The sequence below is a fragment of the Corythoichthys intestinalis genome, chromosome 12, assembly GCF_030265065.1.
Source record: "Corythoichthys intestinalis isolate RoL2023-P3 chromosome 12, ASM3026506v1, whole genome shotgun sequence".
Lineage (NCBI taxonomy): Eukaryota > Metazoa > Chordata > Actinopteri > Syngnathiformes > Syngnathidae > Corythoichthys > Corythoichthys intestinalis.
Genome location: NC_080406.1, coordinates 53,651,413 through 53,668,574, shown reverse-complemented (window position 1 = coordinate 53,668,574; position 17,162 = coordinate 53,651,413). Strand labels below are relative to the sequence as shown.

The 17,162-nt window shown below is 38.7% G+C and overlaps 1 protein-coding gene across 1 annotated transcript in view; it reads right to left on the bottom strand.

Moving 5' to 3' along the window:
- The window catches only part of tmeff2a (transmembrane protein with EGF-like and two follistatin-like domains 2a), a 315,395-nt gene that overhangs the window by 31,093 nt on the left and 267,140 nt on the right, over nt 1–17,162 (bottom strand). Inside the window, exons 7-8 of the mRNA XM_057852648.1 lie at nt 2,715–2,762; nt 2,462–2,570 (exon numbers count right to left, since the gene is read on the bottom strand). Coding sequence (XP_057708631.1) covers nt 2,462–2,570; nt 2,715–2,762 — 157 coding nt within the window. The remainder of the gene's footprint in view (nt 1–2,461; nt 2,571–2,714; nt 2,763–17,162) is intronic.

Genomic DNA, 17,162 nt, shown 5'->3' with positions numbered 1-17,162 from the left:
CTGCATTCACCTTCATTTTTAACGTTACGCGCATGCCAAATTTGTCAGAACACCGGCAATGTGTGGCAGAAAAATACAGCAAATACAAAATCCCCATCGTGTTAAGTGCAGGGAAAATACATCTCACCCGCTGAATCAATGGGAGGCCTAAGCATGTTTTGTTTAGACGAGTTAGTCCCGAGATGGGAGAGTGAGAGAAGTCCGCTTCACAAAGATATGATGTTGGAAATTGTAGCTCAGTTTTCACTGTACTCCTAGCGATGTCAGGATATTCCGAAATTACTTTAATCCAGAACCTCGCTAGAGGTGTTGTCTCAAATGTACGTTTAAGGTCGCCGTGATTTGCGATCTCTACAAGCTGATATTCCTGTTGCACAGACATGCGCGAATCACTCGGTTTATTCACATATGGGTCACGAATCCAATCCTTTGGAGATCCTGGTGTATCTATAGTCTGTCCGTCCTGGGAGTGGATCTCTCCTGACTGTGGTTCTCCCCAAGGTTTCTCCTTACCCACTGGGTTTTTGGAGTTTTTGCTTGCCGCCATGGAGGGTCTAAGGATGGGGGATGCCCAGGACATGAACTCATCTCATTCATCGACTGTATCTAACTGTGTATCAAATTGACTCTGTAAAGCCCTCTGAGACAACCTTGTTGTAGGGCTATACAAATAAAATTGAATTGAATTGAATCCATGGGACTTTAGTGATTGGGAAGTAGCATAGATTTTGTTTTCTTCGAGGTTGTAGACTCATCTTCTGGCTCGTCAGGTGCCCTTTTCCCCGTAAAAAAATGTGTCCAAAGACGTCTGTTTTTCAGCCATTCTAGTGTGAGCGCTAATTTTTTCCGGGAACAAATGTGATGCGCCCGCCCTACATTGTACATCATTATCGAGGACAAGCGCACATAGATCTACAAAACAAGACGTACTAGCAGTCCAATCAATGGATTTCTATGACGACATTCTATCCTGTAGTATTATATCTAGAGTAGACAGGGATATTGGTGTGTTAAGAGGCACACGCCAAAGTAAATTTTGCCACAATGCAGTCGTTAAGGTATTATTTCTGTGCGGCCCGGTAGCAAATGCGCCACGGACTGGTACCGGTCCGTGGCCCAGCGGTTGGGGTCCATGTTCTAACCGACACCCGAGGCGAATGAACCATAAAACATATTGAACCCAGAACCTCATACAGTCCATTAGTCCAAATTAGAATCGATTAGAGAATCGATAAAGAATCGAATCGTTAATCAATATCGATAATGGAATCGGAATCGTAAAAATTGACCAGAACACGCCTGCATTGAAATATAACCCATTAGGCCTGGCACCCCCTAGTGGGAACAGGAAATGGCCTTTTTTACCAGACAACATATTTGCGCCAAACTTCCCGTGCTTGAGAGTCCTGAAGGGTCCTGTAGGGGTCATTTGCATCAAGCCTACAGCTCTGACTAGTGGTGACATAAAGGATTTTTCAAAAAGGCCTCTCCTATTTGTTTTTTTTCAACGTAAAGTGATGATATTTGGGGAGACGATACCTTGTCCAAAACTTCTCCAAAAAGTCTCCTCCACTCATATTCCAAACATAACAGGAAATTGGATATTTTTGATTGAATGTGACATTTTTATCGATTTACAGGGTGCACATTTCAGAGCTTGGCACCTAGGGAAATGTTAGGTTCTTATTACATGATTAGAGGAGGGCGATCTGCCACCACCCCGACTTGCATGCCGTCCCAGTTTGCGCGATGTCCGAGTTGGGCCAAACTGCGAGGGCCCATTCAATCCTTCTTGCAGGGCTAGTTATTATTATTATTTAAACAAAAATAGGGTAGTGGGGCAGCATGGTGGTAGCGTGGTTAGCACGTCCGCCTCACAGTTCTGAAGTCACGGGTTCAATCCCGTGCTCGGGAACTTTCTGTGTGGTTGGGTTAGGGGTTTGCATGTTCTACCTGTTCCTGCATGCGTTTTCTCCGGCTACTCCAGTTTCCCCCGACATCCCATAAACATGCATGTTAGGCTGATAGAAAACAGCTTCCTTGGAGTGTCCTTTTTGCGCATCTAATTGCATAAACATACTGTATAGGGTTGTACATGACATGTATTGTATACTTTGAATGATGTTGGAATAAACTGAACTGACAGAGTTCTGTTGTATTAACACATGCCTGCATATAATGCCCAAAACCCAAACTCTTGTGTAATTACATAGAAACTGAATTCTTTGTATTGTATTTTTGCATGAACATAACACTTTCTATATTTCTCTCTGGGATTAATAAAATCCCTTATCTTACAATTACTGTATGCTTCCCTAAAATTGAGTGCTGAACAAATGGGAGCCAAGCTACTTACACAAGGACAACACAATAGTTCTATGAAGGACAAATCTTTTTTGGATGTAGCCACAATGTGTAAATGCTAAGCCGACGGCAGTGTGCGCGTGTGTGCATGCAGTACCTGCATGAGGGCTGGGCAGGTATGCTGGGGAACTGACACTCTCCATGTACGCAATAATTCTTGTAGAGATCTGGACAGGGGGTGTACAGGCCATCTGCCTGTCCGTTTCCTGACCGGAAAAAATGACAGCAAGCCATGAAGCACATAACTTGGTCCCAAAAATCCAAGCATTTATCCAGCCAGCCATAATGCAATTGTAAAACATAAAATCACAATTCATGTGGAACATGTTTAATATATGTAACACACATACCAGTTATGTCAGTGGGTGAGAAATGTCCATCTCTGCCTTTGTTCCCATCTGGAAAAAATGGACATTGATCTCAGGCCAAAACCTTTAAACTGCCCATTAGGACGTACGCATTTGAGTGGCAAAGCAGAGAATTCAATGTGATTTCACCTCAATGAAAGTGCGCAGTAGGTGAGTGCAGCTGTCACTTAATGCATATAAATGCAGACATTGAATACTATCAATGCACTTGATATATTTTATACTATAGCTTAGTGTACAAAGGGCACAAACGAGAAGTCTGAGCCTGCGAAAGATAAGAAAGAATTGTTATTTTTGCTCCCTTTATTGGCGCTGCTCGGAAAATTGCACTTTGCTATAACAGCAGCCACATTACACTCGTCATTAGTTTATCGCAGTGATTTTTGTATGGTTCTTCCTTCAAAGGCAAATGATTCCAGTGTCACTCTGCCAAAATGTATTTTCTGCAGTTTGCTAGTGTAATGAAGATTTAGGATTGCATGGAAAAAATTGCAGATGCGCCCCCCCGCCCCCCATAACATACCGCACGAATGCTATATTTTTAGACCGTGACGTCGCCATCGTAACGTGGAAGTGGGTCATTATAGACAAGCCCTCGCATACAACCATGTTATTTCCACTTATTTTCTCCGGTAATCTTTAAAAAACGAACACGCCAATCAAACATTGCTGTTATGGAACTTGTAGAAACTAGTCTAGACATCACGACATAAAAAGGAAGTTTTCTTCATACATTTCACGAAACCAAAAACTCGGAGGAAAAAATGTGAAAAACGGATCATCTTGCTCGGACGTCCAAAAGACCAGTTTAACGCCAACAGGGTGAAGCCATTCACATTTCATATGCAGTAAACATTTTGTTGGGGGCCATGTTCCTGCAGAGGACGAAGAGGTAAGCCATTTTGATATTTGTACTTGATATGATTACATGGCGTTTTGCCGTGCTACTTCTGTCTGACAATGAATGACCTGAAAAAAAATAAAATGGTATCTGACTGCCACTACTACCTTTTCTGTTGTAAAAAAAAAGACAACTTTAGTAAGGGGGTAGTGTAAATAAATTATAGAATTAAGATTTGTTAGTTATGAAAACATTAAGAGTGTTCATTCGCTGTAAACGAGTAGCATTTGCGATCGGTACACAAAAATAGCAATGTAAATTGCCCCCAAGAATGGTCAGAGACGTAAGACAACTGACGTAGGACAACCAAAGAATATAATATATAAGAAAGACAGGGCATATGGTGGTAAAGGATAGATTGTTGAAACAGGAGAATGTCATTGTCAGTGGCGTAAGGCAATGCGCACAAGAAAAAGGTGTCAATAAAAAGCTAACTCCCGTCGACTCACGTCAGTTCTTTTTCCAGTCTTTTCCTGACCTCGACACTCATGCTATCGCTTTAACTGAATATTAACATCTCGTTCGTACACTATTTACATGCCTTTACTATTAGGGATGAACGGGAGGTTGACCCGCCAAGCAACAATTGCTAACGTCATGAATATCAATGAGCAAAAGTGGGCATCATTGGAGTTTGTCGTCTGCATGCACCTTTTACGGCATTTTGGGGAAAACTCTGTGAAGTTGAAAAATCATGTCATTCATTTGTGCTAGGTTTGCGCAAAAAAACTTTTTATTTGTGCTTCTATCGTTTTTGAGCTATTATCAATTCTTTTACAGGTCAATCTGAGGTAAACCAGCCCCCAGTTTTGATTAAAAATAGCTACAAATGGTGGTTTGTGCTACGTTTCTGCTGTAAAAATGTTGGTTTGTTCTTCTATTGTAGGGTGACCAAACGTCCTCGTTTTCCCGGACAAGTCCACTTGTCACATCCTCTCCGCAGCGTCAAGCCGGGTTTTATAAATTCATGAAAATGTCCGTTTTTTATGATTTTTCACGGGACCAATTTGAAGAGAATCACTCTGGCCGCCTGCGTTGACGTAGCTCTTACTAGTAGGGGGAGAAGGAGTAGTTCTTCTTGTTTTTTGTTGGCAGTTTACCCCTTGTATCATGGGGCATTACCGCCATCTGCTGGGTTGACGGTTTGGCAAGAGATCAGGCAGTTACAGGCTACAATAAGGAGTAGTTCAGAGAAGGTTTATTCTGTTGTAGTTTATAAAAATGTTTATGTGGCACATAGCCTATTATGTGTGTGGGTATTGACTGGACTCCATTTCAATGAGTCTGCATTATATTAATTTTTATCATTATTTAATTCCTTTGAGTTGTTAATTAAGTAAAAAATTATTTCCATATAGTTTTATTTCCATATAGTATATAATACACTACCATTCAAAGGTTTGGGGTTTAAGCGACCCCAAACTTTTGAACCATAGTGTATCATACGAGATTTTTCATTATGTACACTACAGTTCAAAAGTTCGGGGTCGCTTAGACCCCAAAATCCCATATGATACACAACAAATTTTGAACAGTAGTGTATATACTATATATATATATATATATATATATATATATATATATATTAGGGGTGTCAAAATTAACGCGTTAACGGGCGTTAATTAATTTTTTAAATTAATCACGTTAAAATATTTGACGCAATTAACGCAGATGTCCCGCTCAGACAGATTTAAATGACAGTACAGTGAAACGCTCCCTTGTTGTTATGGAGTTTTGCCGCCCTCTGCTGGCGCTTGGGTGAATGACCATCTCCCATATTGCCTCAAACAGATTACAATGAGGCCGTTTATGGACATTAAGAGTGAAGAAAATGCCAACGGCCGCTTGGGGGCAGCGCCGTTCCATACTCATGTTATTTCTTCTCAACGTGGGAGAATTAGTAGTTGTGAGACGTTTATGCTGTATTCACAATGCAATGCAAATTGCTATTTGTGCTCCACACATATTTCGGTAAGTTTTCTTTCTTTTAGTGGCAATTATGTGTCTCTTGTTGTATTTTGGGTAAGATATGTACAGATATATGTTATACAGTAAAGGCGAGTGGACACAGGCGTTCTTTGGACCGTGCCGTTTATTGGCAACTCCTTCACAACAAACATACAGTGGGGAGAACAAGTATTTGATACACTGCCAATGGGAAAACCCATTGGCAGTGTATCAATTACTTGTTTTCCTCACTGTAAGTATCGTTTAGTGAAAGCACAACAAAAATAATATTCCTATCTCTCCAAAAAAAAAAAATAATGTTCACAAAAAGAAAAGCACTTCAGTCTATAGTAATGAGGCCCTATTCTGACATAGTTTAACAACGACGCAAAATGAACTGGCATTCCATATCAAAATAGCTATGCAAAATACACGTAAAACTTAGACTTTGGTCACTCTATTTTTATTATTGTTATTTTTATTCTTCTTATTATTATATTAACTCTACTTTTGATTGAAAATTTTACAAATTTTATTAAAACGAAAACATGAAGAGGGGTTTTAATATAAAATTACTATAACTTGTAACTATAACATTTATCGTTTAAGAACTACAAGTCTTTCTATCCGTGGATCACTTTAACAGAAAGAATGTTAATGCCATTTGTGGATTTATTGTTACAATAAACAAATACAGTACTTATGTACAGTATGTTGTATGTATATATCCGTCGTGTGTCTTATCTTACCATTCCAACAATAATTTACAGAAAAATATGGCATATTTTAGAGATGGTTTGAATTGCGATTTATTGCGATTAATTGCGATTAATTACGATTAATTAATTTTTAAGCTGTAATTAACTCGATTAAAAATTTTAATCGTTTTGACAGCCCTAATATATATATATATATATATATATATATATATATATATATATATATATATATATATATATATATATATATATATATATGTATATGTATATATATATATATATATATATATATATATATATATATATATATATATGTATATATATACTGGACTGTCTCAGAAAATTAGAATACACAATATTCTAATTTTTTGAGACAGTCCTGTGTATATATACAGGACTGTCTCAGGAAATTAGAATACACAATATTTTAATTTCCTGACTGTCTCAGGAAATTAGAATATTGTGTATTCTAATTTCCTGAGACAGTCCTGTATATATACACAGGACTGTCTCAAAAAATTAGAATATTGTGTATTCTAATTTCCTGAGACAGTCCAGTATATATTTTAGGGCTGTCAAAACGATTAAAATTTTATGTATATATATATATATATATATATATTAGGGCTGTCAAAATTATCGCGTTAATGGGCGGTAATTAATTTTTTAAATTAATCACGTTAAAATATTTGACGCAATTAACGCACAAATGCCCCGCTCAAACATTAAAATGACAGCACATTGAAAGGTGTAGTTGTTGTGTTTTTCGGAGTTTTGCTGCCCTCTGCTGGCGCTTGGGTGCGACTGATTTTATAGGGTTCAGCACCCATAGGCATTGTGTAAGTAATTATTGACATCAACAATGGCGGGCTACTAGTTTATTTTTTGATTGAAAATTTTTTACAAATTTTATTAAAACAAAAACATGAAGAGGGGTTTTAATATAAAATTTCTATAACTTGTACTAATATTTACCTTTTAAGAACTACAAGTCTTTCTATCTATGGATCGCTTTAACAGAATGTTAATAACGGTAATGCCATCATGTTGATTTATTGTTATAATAAAGAAATACACTACTTATGTACCGTATGTTGAATGTACTGTATATATCCATCTTGTGTCTTATCTTTCCATTCGAACAATAATTTACAGAAAAATATGGCATATTTTAGAGATGGTTTGAATTGCGATTAATTGTGATTAATTACGATTAATTAATTTTTAAGCTGTAAATAACTCGATTAAAAATTTTAATCGTTTGACAGCCCTAATATATATATATGTATATATATATATATATATATATATATATATACAGTGGGGAGAACAAGTATTTGATACACTCACAATGGGAAAACCCATTAGCAGTGTATAAAATACTTGATCTCCCCACTGTATGTATATATATATATATATATATATAATTTTTTTTTTTTTTTTAATGATTTTTTCTATCCAGATGGAGGAGGCACACTTTAAATATATTAACGTGATATAGACATCTTTGAGTGAACTTCGAATAAAATTTAGGCATCTCAAGGCCAGGTCGAGTGTCTCTTTTTGTGGAAATATATGGTCACCCTATTCTATTGTTTTTGAGATTTTGATATATTAATTTTGAGTGATGTCCTCACACAGCCCCCCATTTATAGGCAAAATGGACCTGAAATGCTGGCTTTTTTTTTTTTTTTGCCATTTTGTGTTGCTATCGTTTTATAGATATTGAGATATTAATTTCGAGTGATTGCGTCACTCGCAGCCCTTCCATCTCCTAACTCCAGTGGCTGACATTGCGTACCAACTCTCAATAACAGAGGGATGCCCCAACAACTAGCTTAAATGTAGCACAAACAAATGGCACCCCTTCGGGTCCATTGTGCAGTAAATGGAGGGTTTCGAGTAATGTCAACACTCTAAATTAATATCTCAAAAACGATAGCAGCACCAACGAAAATTTTTACAACACAAACCAGCACAAATGACTGACACATTTTTGGCCATTTTTACTCAAAATCGGAGACTGGTTGACCTCAGATTGGCCTATAAAAGAATTGTTAATATCTCAAAAATGATAGCAGCAAAAATGTTTTTTTTTTTTTTGTCAGCACAAACGAGCACAAAGCTAGCACAAATGAATGACATAATTTTTCTACAAATTTGTGTCTGATGGGGGGCCAACTTCAGAGGTTGTGAGGAATGGCCACAAAGGAAGTGACAAATCATTTGGAGATTAAATAAGTCCCTATTCTATCCCAATGTATTTTGTCAGGATGAAAGTCACAATCTTGCGAAAGTTAAGTCGCATTTTCTATGATGAAAATCGCAAAGGTCACATTTTAACTAGGAAAGTTGCATTTGAAGAAGTGAATTTCAAAAATCCAATTTCATTCTAATCGTGGTACCCACCTTTGATCCAGGAAAAAATGTGTCTTATGTCAACAAAATAGGACTACCAAGTCAATTCATTCTCAAATATTTTGATTTACTTTCCTAGAACTTAATATGAAACGTATCAACGTTAGATTGCAATGTACTTTAAGTAGTTACATTTAGCAGATGCCTCCACCCCGCTTGGCAAACTTTTCAGCCAATTTATGTGTACATACTGAATAAACATTTTTTTTTGCATTCTAAGGACGCTTTAAGATGTCCTTGTTTGCACTCTGTTCCAACTCGAATGCAAACAGAAACAGGAAACAACTCGAAAAAACACAATACATTAAAATATAATTTATTACGCAAATAAAATGATGTTCATTTTGTTGAGAATACTGGAAAATCGGGACTGTCCAATTCTGAGGGGAAAAAAAATATTTTAAGGGGGATATTTTGGTTATACTACAGATATTATGGTTGGTTTGCACTTTTTCACCATGTCCAGGGAGAGGCGGCATCCAAGTACACAATGTTCTGTGCTTCTATTTCCGAAGCGGCCTATCAGAGCTTCAGCCGCAAGGGGGTTGGTGCCTGTCTGGGCAGTGATCCCAGAACCCGCTGGTGGATACCAGCGGTGAGGGATGCCGTCAAGCTCAAGAAGGAGTCTTACCGCACCTTTTTGGCCTGCGGGACTCCACAAGCAGTTGATTGGTACAGGCTGGCCAAGCGACATGCCGCTCTGGTGGTCACAATGGCAAAAACCGGGGCATGGGAGGAGTTCGGCGAGGCCATGGAGGATGGCTTCAAAGAAATTTTGGTCCGCCATCTGCCATCTCAGGAGAGGAAAGCAGTGCACCACCAACTAGAGGTGGGAATCTTTGAGTACCCAACAATTCGATTATGATTATGATTAAGAGGCTAGGATCCGATTATAAATCGATTATTGATACCCCCCTCCCTAGCTATTAGCTGCTTTTAATGTTTCATACATTAGTTACAAAAAATGTACAAAAAGCCTGGCAGGCTTAAATAAACGACTATTTCAGTATCAAGTTGTCAGTTTCAAAACAGTAAATAAAATACTTAAGTCCCCATTCTGTATCAGCAGCTTTAAACTACTTTCAATGAATTTAATGTTGGGAATCAACCGTTAAAGTTGTTAAAATTGCTCCCGTTATTCCATAATTTCCCTTCTGTCTACTTTTGACATGTGAAAGTTTTAAAACTGTTTTAAAGATAGATTCCAGCACAAGAGTTTGCCGATTTAGGAGTATTTTTGATCAAAACTTAATTAGGTTCACTCGGAAGGTTCACTTCAACAGCCTTTCAGAGAAGTCTACTGCTTTAAGCTGGCAGCTGTTTACTAACGCCGGCAAGTCCATACCGGTCAATTTGTACGGTTTCGGCGTAATTTGTACAAGTGAGCACTGATTTTTAAATGTGTACGGCGTACGTTCAAAATCTACATTTTTCGTGCATTACGTTTTTTTTTCTCAGTTCGGATTTTGTCACCGTTTCGGCAACGAGACAATGTGTATTACTATGCGTTACTACGTTGGTTGAATGACGCGAGAAAGGTCAGAGACATGGAGAGAAAATAATTTTGCGACACTGTTGCAAACGCGATGCTAGGCTAGGTGGCTCCAATATTTCCTAACTGTAGCCGACAGCCTACAATCTAGGTCCACTTGATGCTACACTAGATATCCCATGCATATAGAACTAGGTACATGCGAAATGACACACTCGGCGGCGTTAGTAAACAGCCGCCATTTTAAAGCAGTAGATTTCTCAGAAAGGCTCTGTTATAGTGAACCTTCCTAGCTAACCTTTTATCCAAAATACTCCTAAATCGACAAAATCTTGACTTGAATGTATCTTTAAATGATGAAACGGTTTTAAAACGTTCAAAAGTCGAAAGTAGACGGAAGGGAAGTAATGCAAAAACGGGAGCAATTTTATCAACTTTAACAGTTGATTCACATTAAATGACACCCAAACATAGCAAAGGCTACTTTAAAAAAAAAACAAAACAAAAAAAAAAACATGAAAGGTCACACAAGTTACTTTGCCAAGTCACTAATTACTCTTACATTCAGGTGACTGAGATACTAACTGAATTACTTTTTGGGAGAAGTAATTTGTAACTGTAATTAATTACATTTTTAAAGTAAGATTAACAACACTGGTCGTAAAGATACAGTCTGCAGAATGAAAAGTGACGAAAGCGGAGATTTTATTCTGCCAATTTGTTGCCGAACACAATTTGCCTGCATCTGTTGCTGCTCACTTCTCAGAATTAGCAAAGGAAATGTTTCCTGACTCAAAGATTGCATCGGTAAGTTAATTTTATCAATTGACCTTTTAATTTTAATTTATAATTGGACACACGAACTACCTTCAAGTCAAACTGAATTGCGCACTGAAGTGCCATAAAGTGCAGCCATCAAGACATGATAGAAATTGCCAGTGCAGCCATCAAGACATGATAGAAATTGCCAAAAGTGCGACATACAATTATAACAAAAGTCAGTGTTAAATTTTAGTAATCATGATGTAGCTGAAGATATTGTTTGTTCTTTGATTGCACCAGGCTATATGTTACAATATTACCAATAAATTCATATTATTTTAAAAATTGAGTTTTATTTTTGTTTCATATTGCACGCCATATACAAAGTTGTAAGATTAGTATAGTATATTTGTAAGGGCATACGTCACTATTTGTAAGATTGCCAACGGCCTCGGGTTGACAGGTATGTATTATTGTTTTTTTTATCTAGCGACATGAGTTGAGCCAGAGCCGTAAGTTGAGCATTGTCATTACCCGGGTAGTGAGTCATGACCCGGGTAATGACAAGCATGATGTTTCCTCTCGGTCCATTCCTCATTGCGTCACGAAGACCGTGCTGACTGGGTTTTATTTCCGCTTTACTTCACATATTTCAATGATCGGAATTTGGGTGTTTCTGAATTGTTCTCGAATCTTCCACGGCCGAATAACGAGTAATCTAAGAATCAGAAATTTTGCACACCTCTACCACCTACACTGTATGTAGTGTGGATGGGGCGCTGCTGAACTCGACCCTGGATGTTGTGAGAGCCCAGATACAAGCAGCCAAAATTAGTTTTCTCCGTAGGGTGTTCGGGCTCTCCCTTAGAGATAAGGTGAGAAGCTCCCTGAGGGTCTCGTAGTAGACCTGCTACATCTTCGCATCGAGAGGAGCCAGACGATGTGGCTCGGGCATCTGATTGGGATGCCACCAAAGCGGCTCCCTGGTGAGGTGTTCCTGGCACCTCCCACTGTGAGGAGGAAGTGGTGCCAACCCCGGACAAGCTGGGGAGACCTTGTCTCCTGGCTGGCCTGGAAGCACCTTGGGATCCCCGAAAAAGAGCTGGATGAAGTGGCTGGGGTAAGGGAAGTCTGGGCTTCTTTACTGAAGCTGTACCCCCCCAACCGGATCTCGGATAAGCAGGAGAAAATGGATTGGATGAATGGATGCACTTTTTAAATCTGGGTGGGGTTTATAAAGTTACAGTGGTATGAAAAATTATCTGAACCTTTTGGAATTGTACATAAGGGGGAAAAATAAGTAAGTGAACCATCTGCTTAAGGAGACATAAAGAGCAACTGAAACCAATTTTTAGAAAACAATTTAAGTCAGCTGTGTGCCCAATCACTCATAAGTGCTTTAAAGTTGCCCTGCCCACTCTAAAACACACACCTGGTAAGAATTGTCTTGATTAGAAGCATTCTCTGATGTGCATCATGGCTTGGTCAAAAGAGCTGCCTGAAGACCTACGATCAAGGATTGTTGATTTGCATTAAGCTGGGAAAGGATACAAAACCATCTCTAAAAGTCTGGATTTTCATCAATCGACAGTCAGAGAAGTTGTCTACAAATGGAGAGAGTTTGTCACTGTTGCGTCTCTCCCAAGGAGTGGCCGTCCACAAAAAATGATGCCAAGAGTTCAGTGCAGAATACTCAGAGAGGTAAAAAAAGAACCCTACAGTGTCTGCTAAAGACTTACAGAAATCATTGGCACAGTCCAATATCTCTGTGCACACATCAACTATAAAACTATGGCCAAAAATGGTGTTTATGGGAGGACTCCATGGAGGAAGCCACTGCTGTCTAAAAAAACATTGTTGCTCGTTTATTATTAGCAAAAAGGCACTTGGACACGCCACAGAAGTTTTAGCAAAATATTTTGTGGACTGATGAAACCAACGTTGAATTGTTTGGGAGTAACACACAATTTCTTGTGTGTAGGAAAAATTGAACAGCTCAACAACATCAACACCTCATCCCCACCGTGAAGCATGGTGGAGGCAGCATCACGATTTGGGGCTGTTTTGCTATCTCAGGTTCTGGACAACTTGCAATCATTAATGGAAGAATGACTTCAGAAGTGTACCAGGATGTTTTGTTGCATTGTTTGCGTGCTATACTCATTATTAAAATATGAAAACCTACAAATGTTTGGGAGGTTATAGTCAAAGCAGACACTGTTTTTTTCATCTGTGTAATTTTGACAACGATCAGATAGCATTTGATGGTGATTTTATGCAGAAATGTGAGAAATACCAAAAGGTTTAGAGACTTTTTCATACCACTGTAACTTTATAACCCTAAGCTGCAGGATGTGGACCCCAGCGTTGCTAAGGTCTCTTTGGGCTCAAAGTAAGCAATCCCTGGGGCCCACCCCACCCGTGCGTGCTTCAAAAATATTTGTTAATACACAGTAAATAGATAAAAATTTTGATAAACAATTTAAAAGGCCACACAAAAAGAAAAAGTTGGCAAATTATATATCAAACATTTCAACAGAAAAATATTTAATAGTACAGTGCCTTGCAAAAGTATTCGGCCCCCTTGAACCTTGCAACCTTTCGCCACATTTCAGGCTTCAAACATAAAGATATAAAATTTTAATTTTTTGTCAAGAATCAACAACAAGTGGGACAATATCGTGAAGTGGAACAAAATTTATTGGATAATTTAAACTTTTTTAACAAATAAAAAACTGAAAAGTGGGGCGTGCCATATTATTAGGCCCCCTTGCGTTAATACTTTGTAGCGCCACCTTTTGCTCCAATTACAGCTGCAAGTTGCTTGGGGTATGTTTCTATCAGTTTTGCACATCGAGAGACTGACATTCTTGCCCATTCTTCCTTGCAAAACAGCTCGAGCTCAGTGAGGTTGGATGGAGAGTGTTTGTGAACAGCAGTCTTCAGCTCTTTCCACAGATTCTCGATTGGATTCAGGTCTGGACTTTGACTTGGCCATTCTAACACCAGGATACGTTTATTTTTGAACCATTCCATTGTAGATTTGGCTTTATGTTTTGGATCATTGTCCTGTTGGAAGATAAATCTCCGTCCCAGTTTCAGGTCTTGTGCAGATACCAACAGGTTTTCTTCCAGAATGTTCCTGTATTTGGCTGCATCCATCTTCCCGTCAATTTTGCTGAAGAAAAGCAGTCCCAAATCATGATGCTGCCACCACCATGTTTGACAGTGGGGATGGTGTGTTCAGGATAATGAGCTGTGTTGTTTTTTCGCCAAACATATCGTTTTGCATTGTGGCCAAAAAGTTCAATTTTGGTTTCATCTGACCAGAGCACCTTCTTCCACATGTTTGGTGTGTCTCCCAGGTGGCTTGTGGCAAACTTTAAACGAGACTTTTTATGGATATCTTTGAGAAATGGCTTTCTTCTTGCCACTCTTCCATAAAGGCCAGATTTGTGCAGTGTACGACTGATTGTTGTCCTATGGACAGACTTTCCCACCTCAGCTGTAGATCTCTGCAGTTCATCCAGAGTGATCATGGGCCTCTTGGCTGCATCTCTGATCAGTTTTCTCCTTGTTTGAGAAGAAAGTTTGGAAGGACGGCCGGGTCTTGGTAGATTTGCAGTGGTCTGATGCTCCTTCCATTTCAATATGATGGCTTGCACAGTGCTCCTTGAGGTGTTAAAAGCTTGGGAAATCTTTTTGCATCCAAATCCGGCTTTTAACTTCTCCACAACAGTATCTCGGACCTGCCTGGTGTGTTCCTTGGTTTTCATAATGCTCTCTGCACTTTAAACAGAACCCTGAGACTATCACAGAGCAGGTGCATTTATACGGAGACTTGATTACACACAAGTGGATTCTATTTATCATCATCGGTCATTTAGGACAACATTGGATCATTCAGAGATCCACACTGAACTTCTGGAGTGAGTTTGCTGCACTGAAAGTAAAGGGGCCGAATAATATTGCACGCCCCACTTTTCAGTTTTTTATTTGTTAAAAAAGTTTAAATTATCCAATAAATGTTGTTCCACTTCACGATTGTGTCCCACTTGTTGTTGATTCTTGACAAAAAAATTAAATTTCATATCTTTATGTTTGAAGCCTGAAATGTGGCGAAAGGTTGCAAAATTCAAGGGGGCCGAATACTTTTGCAAGACACTGTATATATATAAATCAAATAAAATGTGACACTTAAGTTTTCCAATTCCCGAAATAGGGTTTACTGACAGCGTCAAGTGCAGGTTGGGATTTGCAAGTGGGGTTTTAATACTGCGGTATCATTTCAAAAGGCCAATTTTTGTCGTTTATATGGAGTACATTTTAGCTTTGCCTCTGCCCCCAGAGAGCAGGGACCTGAGTTTAAAAACCAGTATAATATTAAATTTGGGTGGAGCACAAAGTCGGTTGTTTTGAGAATTTGTCATGAAAAATGTGCTGCCCCGAGATTGCTGCTTGCAACTACAATTACAAGTTGGACTCCATTCACATTGTGTCTCCCCTCTTCTGTACAGGGTGAGACTATATAATTTGTTTCTCTTGTTGCTTCCTCTGATTGAAACAAATTGCACGCAAGTGGGCCACGATCAATCCACTTATTCTGACCCAAAGCGTGTTATATTTGGCAATTCATTAAGCCGTCTTTTCTGCTCCCAAAGCAAGTTAGGGTTGATTGCTTTGTCCCCAATTACTTCTTAAAGCTTTCGTCTCCAATCAATCGTCCCTAAAAGCCCCGCCGAGGCAACGCGTTCTCACGCAACGTCGTGATTTGAGCACCTTGACTGAATCGTTTCAGCAACTGACACTCGTTTTGCCTGTTTGTTGGTTCCGCCAGTCTGAGATCATGTCTACACCTAGCAGTTTTTTTTTTTCCAAACCGAGGACCCTGTCCTCATGTGTCCGGAAAAACTATGTCTTCACCCCGTATGTAGGGGGGAAAAAAATCTTCCACAGCCAACTGCAATAATTCCTTTTTAAGTACACTCATAACAATGCCAGACCTGAAGGTGGCAGCAGTTTCCCAAATCCCATCGAATCAGAGTACAGTAATTTTCACACCTGACTATAAGCCGCCAGCCACCAAATTTGGCACGAAAATGGCATTTGTTCATAGATAACCCGCACTGGACTATAAGCCGCAGTTGTTCTCACTGTATTATGGGATATTTACACCAAAAGATACTAACCTTTAACACTTTAAGACCAAATAAACCACCATGAAACTTTGAACCAACTGGCTGTAAATCTTCATTGCTTTTAGCCATCACTGCTCCCTTGAGAGAGACAGTCAACCTCTGCTGCCATCTGCTGTCAAAACTGTTGTTGTCCAACATGCCTTTTGGCATGCATTGCAGCGGTACAGATGTAAATAACAATAAAAATTTATGTTCTGTGCTAATTATTTCTTCAATTACTGTTCTAGTTGTTTCATTGACTGCTAGTAATGCTATTTGGGAGCAATTTATTTGACAGTGGCGCCATAAGACTGTCATTAGACAATCATAATTATGACATGACACGTCATGAGCATTAATGAATTCTTATAACAGATGTCATTTAGTGTTATCCGACAAATTATCTCACTTTTGAATGGATCCAAAGGATCCAAGCTGGACATAAATGGAGTTAGTGACATAGTTTGCCGGATGACACTTAATGACATCTGTCATAAGCATTGAGTAATGCCCATGATAGTGTTATGTCATAATTATGACGGTCTTATAACAGTCTTATGACGTCGCTGTCAAATAAGGTGTTACCTATAAATAAAACCAAATAACACTGGCCTATAAACTGCAGAATACAAAATGAAGGAAAAAAGTAGCGGCTTATATTCCGAAAATGACGGTAAACTTCCATCTAGCGACGTCACTTCCTTCAACTGGAGAAGAACAATTTTTTTCTAAACTTGGTTTTCTAATATTATGACTGAGTATTAGGGCCAAATAAAGAAAAAGGGGAAAAAAAGTACTACAAGATTAAAGTTGTACTATTGCTACAAGATTAAATAGTAGTTTTACGTAGAGTAATGTAGCTGTAAGCCGCTATGCACTTTACTTACATGTACAGTGCTGGCCAAAAGATGTCAGTTGTCAGCTGTCAGATAATGCTCAATTTCTCCCAGAAAATGATTGCAATTATAAATGCTTTGGTAGTAATATCTTCATTTATTTTGCTTGCAATGAGAA